Here is a 22,980-nt window from a genome sequence, read left to right as displayed (position 1 = left end):
TTGCTCATCTGTTTTAAAATATGCTCAGTTATCTAATCTCTAAACACTGCTTTTGCTCCATTCAAGATTGTCTTTCTACAGAGTCAGCTGACTTGTCAATAGTAATAATTTAAGTCAGAAGACAGTAAAATAATATCTTCAAATAACTACCAACCTAAAATTCTAAAACCAATAAAGGTACTTCCCTGGTGGTCCAGTTGGTAAGATGCTGCACTCCCAATGTAGGGGCCCCGGGTTCAATCCCTGGTCAGGGAACTAGATCCTGCATGCATGCCGCAACTAGAGTTTGCATGCCGCAACTAGAGTTTTCATGCCACAGCTGAGAGTCTGCATGCCACGATTAAGAGTCTGCATGTCACAACTAAGAGTCCCCATGCTGCAACTAAAGATCCCGCATGCCCCAACTAAGACCCGGTGCAGCCAAAATAAATGAATTTTTTTAAAATAAATAAATAAATAAAACCAGTAAAAATATTTCAAGAATGAAGGCAAAATAGTTATTTTCAGACCAACAAAAACTGAAAGACATCACTACCAACAGACCCACACTAAAAGGAAATTTCTAAAGGGTATTCTTAGGCAAAAAGATCTTACTTGAGGTAAAATCAGAGATGTAGGATAAATGAAGAACAAAACAGTGATAAACACATAGGTAAAGTTTAGATGAACACTGACTATACAAGACAATGTCTTTGGGTAGGAGTGTGTGTGTATATATATGTATGTATATAAACACAACATACTTCTAATACAGGAAAAGAATCAAATAAACAAAAACTAAGCAATCCAAGAAAAGGTAAGAAAAAAGGAAAAAAGGACAGAGACTAGGCAGGATAAATAGAAAGCATGAGAAGATGAGATTTAAGCCCTAATAAATAAGTAAATACATGAAATTAAAATGGATTAAATTCACCAATGAAAGATTTTTTCAGACAGGATTTTTTTTTTTTTTTTTTTTGCGGTACGCTGGCCTCTCACTGTTGTGGCCTCTCCCGTTGCAGAGCACAGGCTCCGGACGCACAGGCTCAGCGGCCATGGCTCACGGGCCCAACCGCTCCACGGCACGTGGGATCTTCCTGGACCGGGGCACGAACCCGTGTCCCCTGCATCAGCAGGCGGACTCTCAACCACTGCGCCACCAGGGAAGCCCCAGACAGGATTTTTAAAACATCAATTACACATTTGTAAAAACCCAGAGAATATACAACACCAAAAGTGAATCCCAATGTACACTACAGTTTGGGTGTCAATGCTGTGTCAATGTAGGGTCATCAATGGTAACACATGTACCACTCTGGTGCAGGATATGCTGATCGTGGGAGAGGTTGTGCACGTGTGGGGACAGCAGGTATATGGAAACCATACTTTCTGCTCAATTTCGTTGTAAACTAAAACTGCTCTAAAAATACATCTTATTACTTAAAAAAAGTCAGTTATGTTAATTACCAGAAACAAGCAATCAATCAAATAAAAACTTCATGCTATATAAAATATAATCGAGTTAAAATTTAAGCTTTAAATGAGAAAAGAGTGACCTCTAAAACTTCACTCATATAAAATATAAGGTAAAATATTGTTTACTTTGCAATCATCCTCCATGAAACACAAAATATACAGATAAAATCAAAACAATTTAAAACATATTTAACATGAAGTCAAAATCTTGATTAACATGTATTAATAATATACAATTCAAGCAAGGATCATTTAGACATTATCCACAGCTAATACTAGCTGTGCAAACTATTTACTCTGAATAGTAAGTCTTTGTGACTAAAATGAGAAATTACTACCTAAAAAACTTGACTAAATCTTGCTGGTAGTTAAAAATTAGTTAAGAGCCAGGAACCATGCAAGTACTTTATAAGCATCACCTCATATCATCCTTTCAACATTATGATGTAGGTACTTTCACAAGGAAATGGAGGCTCTAAGAAGTAAAACAGCTTACCAAAAAAACAACCTGGAAGAGTCAGGGCTGGATTCCATATCTGTCTGACTACAGAGCTTAAAATGCTAACCACTACACAGTAGTGACTTTATTTTCTATATTAATTTCTTGATAGAAAAATAATGAAAAATTCATGATCTCTATTCTAATAACTATGCTAGATGTTCTGCACAAACAGGGATTCAAAAGAATTTTTCAGAAGACAGTTGCAAAGTATGGCTGCTAAAATCAAATTAATATATATTTGATTAATATATATTTGATTCTGTGGCTTTTTTCCCTATTTAAATCTATATTTGTATAAGGATGCAATCTAACTGCCATGTAGTATTACTTCATTTGCCACTCCAGGAACAGACAGCAGTGTAAGTTCGAAGTCAACATATGCAATAAAATGGGATGGCAATGAGACAAGTCTACGACTAATAAACTATAGTTAGGGCTGTTAGCACCCTAGAAGACAAGTCGGAAGCAAAATACCTGTGGCAAACTAGACAAAATGGCCTTCTGATAAGGAGAAAATAAAATTCAATCAAATGCTTATGTACTCTAATTTAGTATTTACTGACCACTTTCCATATGCCAGGAACTGGATTAGATATTGGGAGTATAGAAATAAAATAGTGAGATAAATGTTACAATATTGACAGGCATGTACAAAAGGCACCTACCTTGAGGGGAAATGGGAAAGAAACTGGGAAGAAAAAAGGTCACAGAGGATTTCCTATGGGAATTGGCACTGGAGGCAAGACTTTAATGATATTTAGGAAAGTGAGACAGGTAAAGAAAGGCAAGGAACAAGATGTACAAAAGCACAGAAACAAGAAAGCATAGTCCATTTAGATAGAGACCTGAGTTTAATATAGGATGCATAGGGCAGACATTGGAGAATGAGAGAAAAAAGAAGGCCTATAAAGGGTTTTCATGAGAGTGAATTTTATCTTGAAGGCCAGTGAAGGAGGTTAAACATGAAAATGACACGATGAGATATGTAACAAACAGTAATTTAAGTTTAAAAAAAAAAAAAGAGAGATGCGGTCCTATAGTAAGATAGTGGTAATGAAGACTGACAGATACAAAAATGTTATGGAAATAGACACAGAGAACAAGGGAAAGGCAAACATCTAAGATGTTTCTAGTGTCATTAACTGAGTGAATGATGATGCTGTGACTGAATACACAGAGGGCACTATGGCAATACCTCAAAGTGCTAATTAACTCCTATCCTTCAAGGATCAAGGAAAAGCTCTCAAGAGGAGGAAATATCTAGTATGGGATTTTAAAGATGAGCAGAAATTAAGACAATGGGTTCGAGTTTAAAACTTGGTGGTGTACATATATACACTAATATGTCTAAAATAGATAGCTAATAAAAACCTGTTGTAAAAAAACCCAAAACAAACAAACTAAGTGGTGAGTGGGAGGCACTGGTCAATGCCAAAAGATGAGGCTAGAGAGGTCAGAAGCTGCCAAGTCAGAAGTGCTTTTTGGATGATATCACTCAAGCAATGGAGAGCTATGTTAGGTTTACAAGGAAGAAAAAGAAAGGACCATATTTTTATTTTGGAAAAAGAGATTCTGACTACAAGTTGAAAATGGATTCAAGGCCTAGACCAAAGCTGAAAGGTGATGGGGTGGGTAGGGGTGGGGAGAGAGAACTCAAGTAAGAGGTGGCAGGGGACGCATTTGAGCTCTAGAAGATTGGGTGTCTACAGGAGTGGAGTTAAGCTAACACACACTTTCTCCTGTATAATTGCTCATATACCCATCTACGCTTTTTAAAGCAACAAATTTACTAATTTATGAAAAGTAAATCGTTTGTTGTCATTTTTTAATATCAAGAGCCAAAGGATTTAATTCCAACTTACAACAACCCCTCCAAAAATTAGGAAAGGCTTAAGGAAGTACGTTTTAGACTTTAAAATATAAGATTATCATCACCTGTTTATTAATAGAAAATAAAATGAAAATGGATTAAGAAAAATAAATGGAATCTTGATCAAAAAGCTATGAGTGACAACCAGAATTCTGGCACACGGAACTGCGAGGATGGTGGTACCATGTACTAATTGAAAAAACACGGGAGGTGGCAAGGGGTGTGTGTGTGTGTGTGCGTGCGTGTGTGTGTGTGTGTGTGTGTGTGTGTGTGGTGTCTGTGTGGAGAAAGAGAGAAAAAGGGGGTGTCGGGGGGACTGAAATGGGAACGATAAAGATACACAGTTTTTATTTTGTGTGTTTAGTAAATACAGTTTTGAACAGGCTGCATTAAAGGCTCTCGTGAGGCATTTAAGTACCAATATCAACTAAGCAAGGATATGACATTCAAGATTGAGATACAAACATTTGATGATACTCAAGAGAGAAAAGTGGGCTGGAGACAGAAGTTTGGATGTCAGCAGGATATACATGCTAACTGAAACCCTAGGAGTAGCTAATACTCAAGGAGAATACATAGAGTAAGAAGTAAGATGGCCTAGGACAGATTCTTAAAATCCTACATTTTACAAATTGGTAAGGTAAATGATGTCCGAAGAAGAGACTGAGAAGATGTAGCCAGATGAGTAAAAATGAAAGTTAGGAGAACAGGTTATTTCAAAAACTAAGGCAAGAAAGAACCTTTTGGGAAAAAGTCAACAGTATCCAATGCTGCCAAGTTAAAGACTCAAATGTCTATGGTATTTAGCATCAAGGAAATAATCTTTAAAAGAACAATTTCAGTTAAGAAAGGAGCAATTTGGAAAGTGAGGCAGAAGAGACTGCAAGCACAGGCAAGTCTTTCAAGGAAACCTAGTTATAAAGATGACAGAATATGGAGACTGGAGGGATTTAAACTGAGGGAGAATTTTTTTGTTTTGTTTTGTTTTCTGAAAGGAAGGAACCAGTAGAGAGCAAAAGGCTGAAGATGTAAAATAAAGGAGGTATCAATAGAAGAGGTCCCTGATGTAGCAGGGGATGGGCTTCAAAGCATAGATGAAACATTATTTCTCAACAAAGGAGAAACATATTAAATATAAAACGGAGGGTGGGTGTATGTGTCTTCTACTCACATAAACTTATATGAGGTCTTATAGAACAGAAAAATTATATAAATTAGGTTGAATCTATACACTGAAATTCTAACAATGCTGTTTTCTGTGGGACGGGATCAAGGTCTGTACTGTTTCATTATGTTTTCATATTTTCTGAATTTCCTATGATAAACACATAATTTTTTTAAATGTCTTTGACTTTTGAATTATAAAAAGTAATTCATCATTAGAGCAGAAAACCTAGAAAACAAAGAGAGGGGAAAAACAATACCTATAACCTCTGAATGAGCTGCTTTCATAGGTTGAGATTACTTAACATTCTCTCAGAAAAAGGAACACTAATAGGAATGTTGAATTGGAATAATCAATACTGATAACTGACTCTATCATTCAGACATGGAAGAAAAAGTGGATTCCAGCCTCTTCTTAGCTACCTAAGTCTTCATTTTAAAAGAGGATTAGTAAATCTCCACTTAGGTAGAATTCAGATTGGGGGCTTATTATTATTTTAGAAGTAAATTTTTTCAATACTGTCTTCCTTCCTGGCCATAATGATTTTTACTACTTACTTAAAAATAACATCATTACTAACATTCATGCTCACTGGAAACAATTTAAAAACAGGAAAATTAAAAATGCAGGCTTACAGTTGTGGTAAATTTGGTCTAACAAAGGGATCATTTTCTGCTCCATTGACTGCTTTGTTTTTCCTTTGTTTTGGTTCAGAATTGGTAGAGGGTGCCTGAGAATTATTAGCTGTGGGAGGTTTGCGTTTGGCTAGAAGTTTCCTTTGCCTTTCAATATCTTCCCTTTGCTGATTCACCCATTCTTGTTGCCTGCATAAAAATAAACGTAAAAGAAAATTAACCTTCCATTTCTTTTCACAGTTAAAACATGAAAATACGTTAGTTAAACATGAAAAATCATATAATATAAATTTGTAACCTTATGGTCCCACCCTTGTGAACCAATACTTTCGCACTGTCCACATCCCATCTGAAACATTCATTTCTGAATAAAGTCTTCCCTAAACCCCCTGAACTAGAAAAAGATGTGTTGCCACATATAATTTCATAGTACCTTGTAGCTCCCCACCTCCTCCTTTCTAACAAATATTCCTACAGACACTTGATCAGAATTTGTCTGGTTAGACTAAATCACTCCATGAGAATAGAGACCACAACTACTTTATACCCTAGTGCCCAGCACAGTGACTGGCACATACTAGGCATTCAATAAATATTTGTTGAATAAAATAAATGAGCTATTAAAAAAAAAAAGAACAGAGTTAAAGAGTAGGTTTTATACATGTATCTCATTACTTACTGTTTAAAGAAAAACTTACAAAAGACAAATGTGAATTTAATAGTGTTATTTTCTAAATGTATCTCTGTCAAATTTTGGGAATGGGTAGGTGATATTTTGAAATGAAACAAAAATTGACCTCAGAAATTTAGGAAGAAAGAAAGAATTCTGACACTTTAAAGAGAAAATAGCAAGAAAAATTTACATGGCTTTGAAAAATGGGCAATTAATATAAGTAAAAATATTACTGCTTCCAACTGAAGCTTTTAAAAACCATCCATCATACAACACCTTAAGCTTGTTCTAATATAATTATGTTCTCTCTTAGGTCACTTCACCACACTAGGAAAAAATTTAAGACTCTACATGGTGGTGATACTCAGATTTAGAACAAGTCAAATATTTCAATTCCTTGCTCCCCCGCCCCTATTCAGACCAGAACTAGAGAACGTCTACGCTGCTGATGAAGAATTGGTTTTATATTCATTTCCTTGTCCTATGGTTCTAGCCAGGTAGTAGCAGAACATGGTAGGAGGGAAAGAATCAAGAATCACCTAGGTAAAAGAGTAAAACGGTGGAGAAAAATCTCAAGAATAGCAAAGTTAGAATAAGACTTTAATCCAGTTTTCTCCTTGAAGTGGTTATAAATAATTTCAATTTATTTAAAAATTAATTTTAAAGCTAGTTTCAGGTACAATCAAGATGTTATTAATGAAAATAAACAGCAATAACCTACTGAAATAATGAAAGGAAAGAATTACTGGAATGGATATGTATCTAATCCCTGATTATTCAGTAATGACCTAATTTTAGAGATTATCAATATAATACTACTGGGCTTCCCTGGTGGCGCAGTGGTTTAGAGTCCGCCTGCCAATGCAGGGGACATGGGTTTGTGCCCCGGTCTGGGAAGATCCCACATGCCACGGAGCGGCTGGGCCCGTGAGCCATGGCCGCTGAGCCTGCGCGTCCAGAGCCTGTTCTCCGCAACGGGAGAGGCCACAATAGTGAGAGGCCCGCGTAACGCAAAAAAAAAAAAAAAAAAAAAAAAAAAAATATATATATATATAAATTACTAATTTTTATTTATTTCTCTTCTCATCCTCCAACTACTTTGGGTTGTATCACAGATATATAGCTTGATATATACTGATAAATATCAACTGCTTGATATAAAATATGTATATGTAACAACATACAGTATGCCCTCAGTAAATGATTATTAGTAATAAGAAATGCAAGTAATTTTTTAAAAACTAGATTACTGCTTTATTATAAAAGGATACAACTCAGAAATAGCCAGATGGAAGAGATGCATAGGGCAAGGTATGGGGAAAAGACATGGAGTTTCCATGCTCTCTCTGAGCCTGATACCCTCCCCAAATCTCTACATATTCACCAACCCAGAAGCTCCAATTTTACTCTTTTTTTGACAGCTCAATGGAGAAATTTTAACAACCGGCAGAGTTTATATTTTAAATTCATATTATTAGTTTATATTTAAGGTCATATTATATAAACTTCTCTTTTATTCATTACCAGGATAACTGTAGATCTGGGTTTAGTAGCTCAGAAAAACACTCGAAAATTTTAAGTTCTATCTCAACTGTATTTCCTACTCTCCATTTCTACTGTTAATATTTTAGCTCAAGCCTTATCACCTTTCATTTGGATGCTTCTACATCTGAACTGTCAACAATCTATGTTGTTTCCAATATTATTCCCACATCACCACCAGCTCCCTTTCTAAAACTCAAATCTGACCCCACACACCACACATAACACTGTAAGAGCTCCCTATTATCCACAGAATTAAAACCCAAACTTCCTACCATCATAAAGACACTGTCCTTCATTATAGTATACCTCACACCCAGCACAGTTGTGTTGAACAGAAGCTGGATAAATCAACTGAGACAGAGAGACCATTCTGGAGATAGAGAGAAGACCATTCTGTGCTTAAGTTCTGGGAACCAGTGTTTGAAACAGCAGTGTTTAGGTGATACTATGTGAAATAAAGCTTTGCCTCCATTTTCCATTTAACTGGACTGACTCTGGGAAAGCTGATTTAGATGGTGGCACCACTCTTGCTTTAAAGGTTATTAAAAGTTTTCCAGCTAAAAAAACCCCCAAAAAACAAAAGGAGGAGCATAGATCCCGGCTCAACACATAAACAGTCAACCTACCCTTAGCTACAACCATCTGAACTCAAGAAAACATGGCAACAACGATTTCTCCATTTTAAAGTTGACCTCAGAAGTGCTAAAGCCACATGCTCAGTTCAACTGACTTATGAGTTACTATGTCTGAGGCTGCAGAGAAAATGTTCGTGTCTTTTCCATAGGAATAGAGAGCAGGCAAGTGCTGAAGTAAGGACTGGGGAATGGGGGTCGGGGGTGGGGGGGAGAACTAAGCAGAAAAATCCCAAGATATACAGATATAAATCTTCCAATGGAAGTTCAAACTTTTAACAATTTCCCTCCCAACTAACCTATAAAAAGCTAGGTCAGTTTATGTTCTGGAAAAGTCATATTTAGAATAATACATCATACTGTACAGAAGAATGCTAACTAATCAAGAAGTACGCTAAAGCTAAAATTGTAATGCCTGTTCTATGTTCCTTTCAAATGTATTAAATTCTGATTTCAAAGAGTAGTAAGGAGTAGATGTAGAACATAATTCCAAATCTATAATCTCTGAAAGTAATGAAAACCCAAAGGAATACTAAATTTTTTAAAATGTAAGAGTGACTAACTTTACAAGATTCTGAAATGCAAAACCATCTGTCCATTGTTCAGTAAATGAAGCACCATGTCTAACGGTCGTGAAATGCCCAAGGCGTAATCTGTCTTGCATACTCTTCTCTCTGCTTGACAGTTTTTCTTGTGTACTCTGAAAAGAGGAGGAAAAATCATCATTCAATTTTATTAATTTAAATTTTAAAAGCATACAAGGTAAAAGGGGCTACTGAAAGGAGAGGGAAAATGTATTGAACTTTTAACTTACCTTTTCGATAAGTAGTTTCTTGCTCATTGATATGCACTTATTTAATCGTTCTTTGTATTTTTCAAGTAATTTTTGTTGTTCATCTATCTGCCGTCTGAGATCACAATTAGCCTACAACATAAGTAGATGATGAAAAAGGTCTACAATTTGTGTATATGAGACATTTAAGAATATTTATACATTTTGAACAAATTTCATAAAGGGATTAATAAGATTATTTGAATATGATTCTAAAAATTTTGTTAAAACATCTACTTACCATGGGAATAATACTGGTATATGCTGCTTAACTGTGTAGTGGAAAAGTACATGGAATTTGTATCCATACTCCATGGGTTCAAATCCACACTCTAGGATATATAATCTGGGCTAAGTCAAACAAGTTATCTGAACCTTAGCTCAGTTTTCTTATTTCTAAAACAGAGCAACACCATTCTATCTCATTTAATTAAAAATAACTGAAATATAGTAATACAAAGCGTCTAACACTTAAAAATGAATGTGAGTTCTCTTCCATCTTTTGTTAACTAATAAAACTTTTTTCTCCATTAAACTAGTGGAAGACACTGCAGATGCCCATCCAACAGCTAACTATTCTCACCATCTTTCTTGGCCATATGAATACAAATTTTGTTAACTTTGTAGGCAGCCATACGCTCAGGCAAGGGTCTTCTCTCTAAACTCAGAAGATGAGTCTGATTAGTCTAGTACAGTCAGTCACCAGGGAACAACCTGGAGAGCTTGTTGGAACACAGATTACTGGAACCCATTCCCAGTTTCTGAATTAGTAGCTCTAGAGTAGGCTCTAAAAGTTTATTTCTAATAAGTTCCCTAGTAATGTTGATGCTTCTGGTCTGGGGATCATTCTTTGAAAACCATAGGTCTAGGCCAATCATGGTGGAAGCCAAAAGACAGTGACATAATACATCAAAAATGCTGGGAGAAAATACTGCTGCCAATCTAAAAGTATGTATCTAATAAAATTGTTTTCCAAGGAAAAGGGTAAAATAAAGATACTTTCAGAGGAACATAAATGGAATTTAGCATCAGACCCTTATCATTAGGTGCAATTCAAACAGAACCCCAACAAATTGTTTACGTGTGTGAAAACTGAAAAACTGACTCTAACACTTCTCTAAGACAGCAAAGGGCCAAAAATAACCAAAAAGGAGATGATACTTGTTCAACCACACATCAAGGTTTAATATAAACCTAGAGTCATTATAATCACCCAAATCTCTCCTTCTTCCGTAGTAATGGAAAACCAACATTTTATTATGGATTGATATATGTCTAGCTAAAAGACTGTATTTCCCAGCTTCCCTTGCAGAAGTTGTTCAGTGGAATACCCAAGAAGGCTGCACACAGAATTGTTGCATTTTTTATTTCTTCCTGTTTTCTGCTTAAGAACACAGATATCATAACTGTGCCTCTAATAAATATTTTGTACCTTGATATGATCTTCAAGATGAAGGCCATGTACTAACAGTGAAAGAGCAGAAAAACTGAAGGAGCCAAGATCCTATATGACACTGTGAAGCCATCACACCTGGGCTGCCCCCTTCTGCTCTTCTCTCAAAAAATAATATTGTGTCTCATTTAAAGTACTGCTGTTTATAGAAACCTGTCCGGACACCTACGGCCTGAGCAGCTCAGTTGTTTCTGCTTGATAGCAAGGCTCTGCCTGGCCGGAAATAAAGCACGGCCAGTTAAATGGCATTTCCACAAAACCTACTACCTTCCATTCAAAGGCCCGTGGCCCCTTATGCTTTGTCCAGGGGGATAACAGCCCAACCACACATCGCTGCCTGGACAGATGAACAGGCTCCAGGCCCTCCTCAGTCACATCTGGGATGAATGGTCAGTGTGGCAGTAGCAGCTGCAATTGCAGTGCCCCACCCAGCCTCCCTCACTAGCCCAGGGGCCAGGGAAAGACTGCGCCTCCACCCTTCTCCTCACAGAGGTGAGCAGCATGCAGAGGAAAGGAAAGCCTATCTCGGGTGTGTTAGTGAGGGGCACTGTGTTCCATGGGTTATCCCAGCGCCATTTCCTCCTGCGCCTGCTATGGAAGGGCCCACCTCCATCCCCAACTGGATTCGGTTTTGGGCAGGTGACTCAGTGGGCAGGAGACTCTGTACCCTCATGCTCTGACTTGGAGCCCCCTTTTCTGTTCTACTCTCAAAAAATAATATTGTATATCATTTAAAGTACTGTTGTTTATGTTCTCTGTTACTAACAGCCAAAGACAACTGCTAAATGATAAAAAGATGCTGTTGTACCAGTATAGGAATACACAAATAGAATATGGAACTTAACACAGAACACAGAAGTAGATCCACTTGTATATGAAAACGAGATTGCATGATGGGGCTGGCAGTAAAAAGTGGACTTTTAATTCTGTGGTCTGGACAACTGGTTCTCTACATAGAAAGAAATTAAAATGAAACCTTACTTCACGCTATACCCAAAAATAAATCCCAGTGAGAACTTGTACTGAAAAAGCAGACTAAAAAACTTTTAAAAGAAAATATAGAAGAACATCTTTATGATATTAGGGATAAAAACAACAAATTATTTTGGTATACTTTTGATAATTGGTACAAACTATAAATAAAAAGATATGTTTAATCATATAAATTTTAAATGATCTAATCATCAAAAGACAGTACAAAGAAATAAAAAGATAATTCACACACTGGGAGAAAAATCAACATATATGGCCAACAAAAAACTGATATCAATTTAAAAAACAACAGGAACCCATTAAGAAAAATGAGCAGGGCTTCCCTGGTGGCGCAGTGGTTGAGAGTCCGCCTGCCGATGCAGGGGACACGGGTTCGTTCCCCGGTCTGGGAAGATCCCACATGTCGCAGAGCGGCTGGCCCCGTGAGCCATGGCCATTGAGCCTGCGCTCCGCAACGGGAGAGGCCACAACAGTGGGAGGCCCGCATACCGCAAAAAAAAAAAAAAAAAAAAGAAAAATGAGCAAAAAAAATGATCATTTACTTCACGGAAGAAATACAAATAGTTAATAAATATTTTTAAAGATGCTCAAAAAATAAAGTTAATGCATAATAACAAATACCTTGTTACACCCATTAAATTGAACCCCCAAATTAAATATGATTATAATGAACCTTGGCAAGGATAATAAGCAATAAGATTATTTCTTGCTCATTGTTGGTGGAATGGAAACTGATCCAACAACCCTGGGAAAAATTTGCTATTATAAAGTTGAGTTTAAGATATGCATGCCCTGTACTCTGGCCATGTCTCTCCTAAGCATATACCATAGAGAAATTCTTCCACATGTGCCACAGAGATATGTACAAGAACATTCTTAGCAGAACTGTTCATACTAGCAAAAAGTAGAAATAAAATGTCCATCAAATTATAATATATTCATATAATGCCTTATTATATAGCAGTGAAATGAACAAACTATTACATGACAAACCCACATATAATGTTTAGTGAAAACAAGCAGGGCAAAATGGTACAAACAGTGTAATTTTGTAATTTATATAAAGTTCAAAAATAAAGTGAAATAATATGTTAAGAATGTATAAGATATATGTAATATAACTATAAAGAAACATAAGGCATAATAAATAAATACAAAATTTAGAATAGTGGTTAATGGTAAAGGGATGTAAGAGAGTGAATGGGATGGGACCAGGAAAGGCACACTGGATGTTTCAAAGGTATCAGTAATTATATGATCACGGATGACGGTTTCATTGAGTTTCTATACCAACAGTTCTCAGTGTTGGCTAAATTAGCTGTTAAAACTACCAATGCCCAAGCCCTACGTCGTATCAATTTAATCAGAAACCCTCAGGGTGGAGTTTAAGCATCAGTACTTTTTATAAAGTGTCTTCCACACTTTCCATCCAGAGATTCTAATGAGCAGCTAGGGGTGAGAACCACTGCTTTACCCCTTACTCACCTATTAGGCATACTTTTTGATGTGTCTTTTTATAAAGTTTCCATTAAAAATCTCACAAAATTGCAATAGTTACTTCCTCTAGTATAGTGTCAAATGGCAGTCAGGTTTATAAGAAAATCAATTAACTTTAAAACTACCACGGGGGCTTCCCTGGTGGCGCAGTGGTTGAGAGTTCGCCTGCCGATGCAGGGGACACGGGTTCGTGCCCCGGTCCAGGAAGATCCCACATGCCGTGGAGCGGCTGGGCCCGTGAGCCATGGCCGCTAAGCCTGTGCGTCTGGAGCCTCTGCTCCGCAATGGGAGAGGCCACAACAGTGAGAGGCCCGTGTACCGCAAAAACAACAACAACAACAACAACAAACTACCATGAAATGGGTATCTGTCTTAGGATAGTTGATCAAGTAAAAATAAATTTTATAAACTTCTATTTCTCCAACTGTTTCTCAATTCACATTTAAAGAGCTAATAAAACAGTTTTTATCGTTTAATGGTTGATACTTTCAATTACGTACTTACACTAAAAGCAAAGGCTTATTTTTTTCCCAGTAATAGAGTTTTTTTTACAATATAAGTATTTTCTCACCAGTTTTTCTACTGCCAAATAATTTACTCAAATTTTTCCCCTCCATGACTTCTTACTTACCCTGAGCAAGTCATCTATACGACCTTCCTTTTTTTCCAGGTCCTGGTTTTTATTACTTTCTAATGCTGCTAACTTCAGCATTGTAAGGTCGGTCTAAACGAAAGAAAGCTATTTTATTACTCCATTATATATATATCACTGCATGCAAACATAAAATTAGATTTTACTCTGATTCTGAAGAGCAAAGAAAGTATTGGAGTTTGTGTGTGTATGTAAAGAGTATCACAAAAAGTCTTACTGCAGTTTTAAGTTTTAATATCTTCAGAAGCATAAGTGCTATAAACTTAAAAAGAAAAATTTTTAAGGTTAATTCAATTTTTAGAATATTGATATGTTCTTCATTAAAATTCAATATAACCACTGCTTTGTGCTATCAACTCTAGCTGACTTTTGAACATGGCAAAAACTTTCACAAGCTGTTTGCTGACTGAAAGCAATGTACTTATAAATCCTGGCCTAAAGATCATCCAAAGAAAGAAGTTTTGATGCACGCACAACAGTTTGGACATAACCAGAAAGAAGAAGTATAATGGCAATAAACTGCACAACTAAGGTGGCAAGCAAGAAGATCTACTTTTTCAATCCTTAATCTCAGTCATCCAAAAACTGTCACATGTATGAAATTAAAATGAAAACCTTAGTACTCAAAATTCATAAAACTAAATAACTGTAAAAGATATCTGATTAATTTTCAAATGATTTTTAAATGTGTGGCATATATGAATATACAAAAATACAGACACATGGAACAAACTGCTTTAATGTCCACTTATAACAAATATAATACTTCCATGAAGGTATCGATTATATGTACTTGGATGTTAAGTTCAAAAAGAATCAGTAAACAGAAGTGACATGTTATGGTTGTTCTGTTTATTTAATTTGCTTAAAATATATATTTAACCAGTATGTAACAAAGGACAAGCTGATAGTAAATTGGGTGTTTCAACTTCTCACCCCCTACAAACTGTTTTTTTGGTTTGTTTAGCAATTAGCTTTCTTGATCCAGAATTTTACTTTATGACCATGTCTAAAACAAAGAGAAGACATCTTAATTGCGTGTACAAAGTTGGTCACCAGCTTCTCATACAAAGAAATTTTAATTACCATTTACCTGAGTAATTTTAAAGGATAACTGCTTTGGTTGTACAATAGGGTGGTCCCCAAAAACTAATGCAGTAGGAGAAGGGCTATTCGGTCGAACCTTAAAAAAATATATTAAAAATTTTATATTAGCAAGAAAAAAAATAGGCTTTTGCTTAGCAACAACTAAACATTTCTTAAGTTTTTATCAGGATAATAATTCAAAACATGATTGGGGACTTCCCTGGTGGCACAGTGGTTAAGAATCCGCCTGCCAATGCAGGGGACACGGGTTCAAGCCCTGGTCCGGGAAGATCCCACATGCCACAGAGCAACTAAGCCTGTGCGCCACAACTACTGAGCCTGCGAGCCACAGCTACTGAGCCCACGTGCCACAGCTACTGAAGCCCGCGCGCCTAGAGCTCGTGCTCCGCAACAAGAGAAGCCACCGCAACGAGAAGCCTGCGCACTACAACAAAGAGTAGCCCCTGCTCACCGCAACTAGAGAAAGCCCACGCACAGCAACGAAGACCTAACGCAGCCAAAAATAAATAAATTTATTTTAAAAAAATCAAGAATTAAAAAAAACATAATTGAACTTTAAAAATTTTTAATCACCATTTATTCAATAAGCATTCATTAAGTACCTCCCTCTTATAAAGCCCAATAAAAGAGACAACCAGCCATATATGCCGTGCCCTCAAGGAACTTAACAATCTGGTGCCATAAAAGCAAATTTAATGCTTTCAATCTGTTAACTAAAACAAGGCCAAATATATTATTTTAAAACAAAAATATTAAACAGATTATAATGGTTCAAAAAGTAAAACTGTAAAGACCTTAATACAGAACTCTTTTAGTAGTGGGTACAATAATGCATGCCCATATGTAGTATAATATCAATTAACTGATAAGTTTCATGGTTTATCTAGTCACTGGTTTTAAAATACATTCACTGAAAGCAAAAGATTACATCATGTACCAATGCTATCACTACAACTCAAAGTTATTGTTGAGTCTTATGCTTTACTTAGTATATGGCAATATGATGTGCCCCAAGGTACAAAATGAATAAGACATTAAGAAGTATATGTCTACAGACAGAACTAGAAAGGGACACTGGAAGTAAAAACAGAGTACTTGAGTAAATAAGAGATACTCTGATTTTTTAAAATTTTAAATTCATCTTTAAATTACTGAAAGCCAACATTGTTTTTCTGGTTAGACAATGAACTGTCACATAATGAAAGTAAAAAAAATAGAATAAAATCTAATATGTAGAAAAATGCATATAAAAGAACTAGGTCTTAAAAATGTTAGAAACAAACCAAAAAGTTTTAAGACAATTTTCAGGTCCAAGATCCTTCTCCTATGCCAAACTACATTATCTGAGGCTGATGGCTGCCTACTCTTTATTTCAGGATTCCCAGGAAGGAATTAATTATGCTACCATTTTAGTGGTTAAGAAATTTAATTGTTAAGATCCCTGACCAGGGATCAAACCCGGGCCCCGGCAGTGAAAGTGCCAATTCCTAACCACTGGACAGCCAGGGAATTCCTGGTCCCATCATTCTTTTATAGAAACATTACTTCTTTGGGGAACAAATTCCCCCAAAGTGAAGAACACGTCTTATAATTAATTCAGGAAATCTTTAACTTTAGAATCTTACTTTCAGAAATAAAGTTCTAATAGCATCAAATCATTAAAAAGAATTCAACTCATCTCACAGAATGATTTTTTTAAAGATAAACGCTAATATATGTAAAAGGTCTCAATAAAGACAAATTATAAAAGTTATCATTCAGTACACAAAAACTCTGAGACACAAAGACTACATACGTAAAAACTTACAGATGAGGAAGGAGTGGAATGTGAATGTGAATTCTGAGGAGAACGGATTGCAGGAGGTATGCCTCTTACTGGACTTGAGCCATTTCCACCTTGGTACTGAGGGAAAAAGGAAACATCACTATTTATTAACACGGGTTTAGACAAATATGATTTTAGATATGGCATTATGAATTAATTTAAATATATCTTATTATTATTTTTGTGGCAGACTCAAAGACAAATTCCCCCAAAGCAAAGAACAAGTCTTATTTTTCCTTCAAATTTTAGCACAGTTCCCTTATGTTTGTTAAACCAGTATGATCCCTAATCCCAAGAAACTTTAACATGTTCACATGTAGATGTTAGTGAACATAATCAACTATCTTAAAACAGAGCTGTCAGTCCCAAGATCTATTAAGTATCTAAATGTTCACAGCACTATAAAGAACTATACAAACTAAGTCCCTTCTTTTTAACAGCACAAAGTCTATTAAAAATCAATCCTTTCTTACATGCATAACACGCATTATAGTGCATGACTTAACTGCATACGAAGAGAAGCCAACCTAATCTGTTCCATAGCTTTCTCAAGTCTCATGCTTCTGAACCAAGAATGGAAGGAGAAAACAATTTGCTGCTAATGGCTTCATCTCAGGGTATATGTATGAACAGCAGAGATGGGGACTTCCTAGTGTGTTCATTAAACAGCTTCCTGCAACCTAGGAGCTTCGTCTAAATTTCTTTATCTATAGTGCCTAGCGTAACACTTAGCACACAGTAGGCATCCAAGACACCTGAGATTTGTTTATTTGATCCTACTTTGGCAAAGATTTTTAATGATATTAACACTAAGGGACTGACATCAACTAAAGAGCATTAGGTGTATCTTATAGTCTGCAACAGTTTTAGCTTAGACACTGTAAACTCAAGAAAGAAAAACAATGGAGGATAAAAAATATATATATATTTTAAACACAGCCCTTCTCCCAATCACCAAATTCTGCTCTCTCTCAAGGAAATATAAATATTTTTCAACTGAGTAGATCATGTTTGTTTTAATAATCACATTAATATTTCATAATGAAAACTGGTAGGCAGAAGTGTTTCTGTGTAGAAGAAAGGAAACATTCCAGACTAAGAATTTAAATTTACCACTGTTTATTATTTTCAGGGACTCTTAGATTCACATCTCTATCATTATTTAATCTCCATCCACGGGGCTCAACTGTTGCTGTGGTACTGACATCAGAAAGAATTCTAGAGGCTGGGAGACTTAAAGCTACTCTTTGCTCTTCCATTTAGAATTTGCCTTTACGTAGGCTACTTTATATCTCTGGCTCTCAGTTTCCTCATCTTTAAAATAGGAATACTAATAACACCTGCTTTGACTATCTCCTGGATATAAGCAAATACAGGAGAAAGTACTTTGAAAATTATGATGTGCCATACCAAAGTAAAAGTAAAGTTTAATATTCCTAAGAAGTTAGGACATCACATAGTACTGAAGTTCTGCTCTAATTAAGCAGATAATCAAAAGTTGACTTTGTGCTTCAAACAAATTATTTCAGCCCACAGCAAAATTATATTAAGAACTGAAGATATTTCTCAATGAACTTACTTCAAAATAGTCGCTAATTTTGTGGCCACGTCCCCCAATACTTTTTCCTAAAATACAGAAGTAAAAAATTTTATAGATTTAAAGTCAGTCATGACTATCTACCACATACTATATCAGAAAGAGAATGTGCCAAACTTAATTTCCCTAATACACACAAAAATAATCTATTTAATAAAAAGAATATATTTTAGTTGGGTACTGATGGGCATCAAAAGAATATTAAGAGCCCTCAGAGGGTCAGATGCCGACTTCAGAATTCCAAAAGTCAAATGATATTTCAATAGATACATGTCAATTTTTAAAAGTCCTGATTATGGGAGAATCAAATAAATAAATCATATTAAAAGATCTCTGCTTTTAAAACTATGCTATTCAGATTGCTAAATGGCTAACAATTTCATAAAAACATGTCAATTAATTTAAAAAAAGACAAGTGGCAGCTGTATAATTGACAAACCAATTTATACCTGTAAATAATGATAAAAAAGCTTGGTCAACACAAACCATAACAAACTGACAATAACATGCTTTAATATGAATGCTATTTTGTAAAATGTTTTGATTTTCTAAAAAGTATTTCCAAATTAATAGGATTTTTAAAAAACTAAACTAGATTTTAAATATTGTCCTTATATGACCCTATTGATAGTGATCCAAATTATTACAGATCACAGTTCTTTAATTAAGAGTTTTGCTCTAAAATGGATTTTTCCAAAAAAAAAAAAAAAAAGAAAGACAAATAACAAAGAAACAAAATGGACTTTTCATTAGTTTTATAAATCTTGAAGTAAGAAGTTGCTAAGAAATATGGCGTTTTGGATGGGAGGCATCCATCCTTCACTGGAATTACACTGAATAATTTCTTCAAGCTACAAAAGAAAAACTTACGATAGCATGGAGTCAAAAGCTTTGGATAATATATAAACATATACATTTATCAATTCAATACTGACTTATATACATTCATTCACTTACTTTATTCAACAAATATTTCTTGAGTGGTTACTATGTGCCAGGCATTACTGAGATAAACAAACAATACATTTAGAAGTTCAACAACCTCAAATTCCTTCTTGGAACAAGGTAGGGGGAAATTTTTTTTAAACTAATATGTAATCAGGACTATAAATACTACCTAGAAATTTTGAACACTAGTTTTGTACAGATTTATTCAGAGGTCAGGGAGCACTATAAAAGTTTTATACCAAAGAACTTCCCTTCTGCCTGTAACAACTTTCCTGCAGATTCTGAAGAGGTGCTATTTTTTAATGAAGACAGAGACATTTTTTGGTTGCCTACCCAGAAACTATTTCCCGAATTTTTTTTCCCTAATTGAATCCAAGTCTTATTCTGTTAACATTCCCTCCCCTACATAGCACATGTAACTTCAGGAGAGGCTGACTCCTATCTGGCCTCTGTTCCTAGTTCCCCTTCCTTCCTTCGGATTAGAAATGCAATTTTGTTCAGGTATCATGCCTTTTCCACACAACCTGTACTTCTAAATGGAACTTTACCCCATTTTCATTTTCAGAGATGGGCCTGATTTTTTTAAAAATATTTATTTGGTTGCATCGGGCCTTAGTTGCAGCAGGCGGACTACTTAGTTGTGGCATGCAAACTCTTGTTGCGGCATGCATGTGCGACTTAGTTCCTTGACCAGGGATCGAACCCGGGCCCCCTGCATTGCGAGCATGGAGTCTTAACCACTGCGCCCCCAGGGAAGTCCCGAGATGGGCCTGATTTTAAGGGCAATAATACCTCTCTTGGACATAATTGGTTTTGGAATGGACACATGACCCTATTCTGGCCAAGAAGATGACAGGAGAGGTTTGCTATGGACTTAAAGAAGCCTACATCAAAGAAACAAGGAAAAAAGAAAAACACAGAAAACCAGCCTCTCTCTAAAGCAAATACAAGTGTGGAAGATGAAATGAGGAAATGCAATTAAAACTGGCCACAGTCCTAAAACCATAAAAGAAAAGCAGACAATTCTGTGGATGGCAGACCACGAAGAAAAAGATGTGGCTTCTTAAAGACACAGGTTGGATCAACCAACACAGAAGTCCCAGGCTATTTTGGGATCTGCTTTTAAAAGTGAGTTTTAAAATCTAAAGTTAAATCTATCATAACTAATATAACTAAATAAATCCAAGCCCACTAACCACAACTTGGGGAAACTACACTAAGATCAAAAGAGACCTCAGGGCAGACTGAAATACAAAGTACCACAAACTTAGAAAAAGGTGCTAGAGTGACTCAACTCCCTCCTTCCACAAAGATAGCTGCTGCAAATATATTTCTTGATGCCAGTGCCACATGTAAACACTAGTAAGCCATGGGTTCATGGCTCTAGATTTTGTGGCTCCAAAACAAGTAATATATGTATAAAATCATCATTACATATGATTTAAGAGCCCAATTTATTGCATTTAATTTTGAGAAGCCAAATTAAGTGACAATACTATTTTGTCCATTATAAGAAGTTGTGTAGTCTAATGAAAGTAATTTTCTTATAGTTCATAATACAAAATGTAAGTATGAAAGAAAGGATGAAGAACAGGTATGGAAAGAAAAAGATGGTGCTTTAATGAAGTACTTCAATCATTTTTATGTAGTCTTTTTTTTTTTAATAAAAGGGATGAGTAAGTTTGGGTACTTGTCTAAAAGTAAGATATAAAGTTCTTATTCAAAAACGAGAAGCCATTTCAATACCATAATTCATATAAAGAGAGAAAACAGAAAGGTGATAAAGGCAATGCTTGTCAGGTTTGGACATGACACTTTTCTTTCTAATTCTCAAATTAAAAAAATAAGGGAAATGTCAAAAGTCTGAAAACAGTAACCATAAACTACCTGTGGTACAAAAAGATTCCAATTTCATATAATTATTATTTCTTATGCAAAGTACATTCCTAAACTATTAATGCAGAAATTACATGGTATCTATAGAAATCACAAAAAAACACTACTTTTTAAAAAAATTATTAATTGATTAAAAACCAGAATAATTAATCGTAAATGCCTCTTCGGCTCTTAAGGAAGATTTTGCTTCACTTACCCTGACTACTTTCATTCTGATTTTCTGCTTTTCTCTTTCTTCCTCTGGATGATTCCGATTGTTTCTTCTCTGGTGTCTACAGAAAGCAAGTTAACAGAACTTTAAATTATAGTTTTAACAGGCAAAATTTTACAATCACTATAAATGTCATTTTTATTTTCGAGGTAAAAAAAAAATTTTGCTCAACAGCGTTCATGCAATGTAAACATGTAGTTATTACATACAATTTATTTAAAAGATAAAATTTCCTATTGTGTGAATTTTTTTTTTTTTTTTTTGTGGTACGTGGGCCTCTCACTGTTGTGGCCTCTCCCATTGCAGAGTACAGGCTCCGGACGCGCAGGCTCAGCGGCCATGGCTCATGGGCCCAGCCGCTCCGCGGCATGTGGGATCTTCCCGGACCGGGGCACGAACCCATGTCCCCTGCATCGGCTCTCAACCACTGCGCCACCAGGGAAGCCCCCTATTGTGTAAATTTTTAAAATTTGAAGTGTAGGAGACCTGGTACACAGTACCTGAAATTTACATTTACAGAATATGACTTCAGGTGGATGAGAAATTTGAGAGTAATCAGCCTTTAAAAGATGCCCTTCAGGGGCTTCTCTGGTGGCGCAGTGGTTGAGAGTCCGCCTGCTGATACAGGGGACACAGGTTCGTGCCCTGGTCTGGGAAGATCCCACATGCCGCGGAGCGGCTAGGCCCGTGAGCCATGGCCGCTGAGCCTGCGCGTCCGGAGCCTGTGCTCTGCAACGGGAGAGGCCACAGCAGTGAGAGGCCCGCGTACCGCAAAAAAAAAAAAAAAAAAAAAAAAAAAAGATGCCCTTCAAATTCTTAACTGGATAGGGCAAAAAAAAAAAAAAACAAAAACCACAAAATAACAACAAAACACCATATGTTTTTCCATTAGTTTTCTACTATTCATGTATATTCTATAGAAGTAAAATAAACTTGGGCTAGAAAAAAAGAGCAGAACACAAACCTTAATATATACAATCCCTACTAAAAAGAACCATTCACCTAAATGCCTAAAAATTATTATCCAACAACAATCAAAGCAAATTCATAGATTATATCCTAAATCAGGTGTCTGCAAACTATAGCCAGATGGCCAAATCTGGTTGGCCACCTGTTTTTGCAGGGCCCATAATCTAAGCATAAATTTTACATTTTTAAATGTTTGAAAAATATAAAAACCGAACAAGAATATTTCATGATATGAAAACTTAAGAAATTCAAATTTCAGTGTCCATAAATTTGGTTCTATTGGAACACAGTCACACTCATTCATTTATGTGCTGTCTGTAGTTCCTTTCACACTACAGCAGCAGAGTTGAGTAGCTGTAACAGAAACTGCATGGCCCATAAAGCCTAAATACCTGGCCCTTTACAAAAAAAAGTTTGCAGAGCCCTGTCCTACGTGATGGCTTGTTCTTAAATTACAGGTTTGCTCTTTTAACTGATAGGAAGTATTTCCATCAGGCTAAAACAACAAGTAATTTTTGTGCAG

The 22,980-nt window shown here is 35.9% G+C and overlaps 1 protein-coding gene across 6 annotated transcripts in view; it reads right to left on the bottom strand.

The window, feature by feature from the left end:
- The window catches only part of TLK1 (tousled like kinase 1), a 155,949-nt gene that overhangs the window by 43,284 nt on the left and 89,685 nt on the right, over positions 1 to 22,980 (bottom strand). For 4 of the 6 annotated variants that reach the window (XM_060302270.2, XM_030852100.3, XM_060302271.2 and 1 more), the window contains 8 exons: positions 21,474 to 21,549; positions 18,416 to 18,462; positions 16,819 to 16,914; positions 14,998 to 15,087; positions 13,884 to 13,976; positions 9,292 to 9,402; positions 9,041 to 9,177; positions 5,628 to 5,816 (listed from right to left, as the gene is read on the bottom strand). In XM_060302270.2, coding sequence (XP_060158253.1) covers positions 5,628 to 5,816; positions 9,041 to 9,177; positions 9,292 to 9,402; positions 13,884 to 13,976; positions 14,998 to 15,087; positions 16,819 to 16,914; positions 18,416 to 18,462; positions 21,474 to 21,549 — 839 coding nt within the window. The remainder of the gene's footprint in view (positions 1 to 5,627; positions 5,817 to 9,040; positions 9,178 to 9,291; positions 9,403 to 13,883; positions 13,977 to 14,997; positions 15,088 to 16,818; positions 16,915 to 18,415; positions 18,463 to 21,473; positions 21,550 to 22,980) is intronic. The other 2 variants (XM_060302273.1, XM_070045958.1) reach the window with 1 other exon arrangement.

This window comes from Globicephala melas, chromosome 7 (assembly GCF_963455315.2).
Source record: "Globicephala melas chromosome 7, mGloMel1.2, whole genome shotgun sequence".
NCBI lineage: Eukaryota > Metazoa > Chordata > Mammalia > Artiodactyla > Delphinidae > Globicephala > Globicephala melas.
The sequence above is the reverse complement of the archived record's forward strand: the minus strand, read 5'-3'. Positions and strand labels throughout refer to the sequence as shown.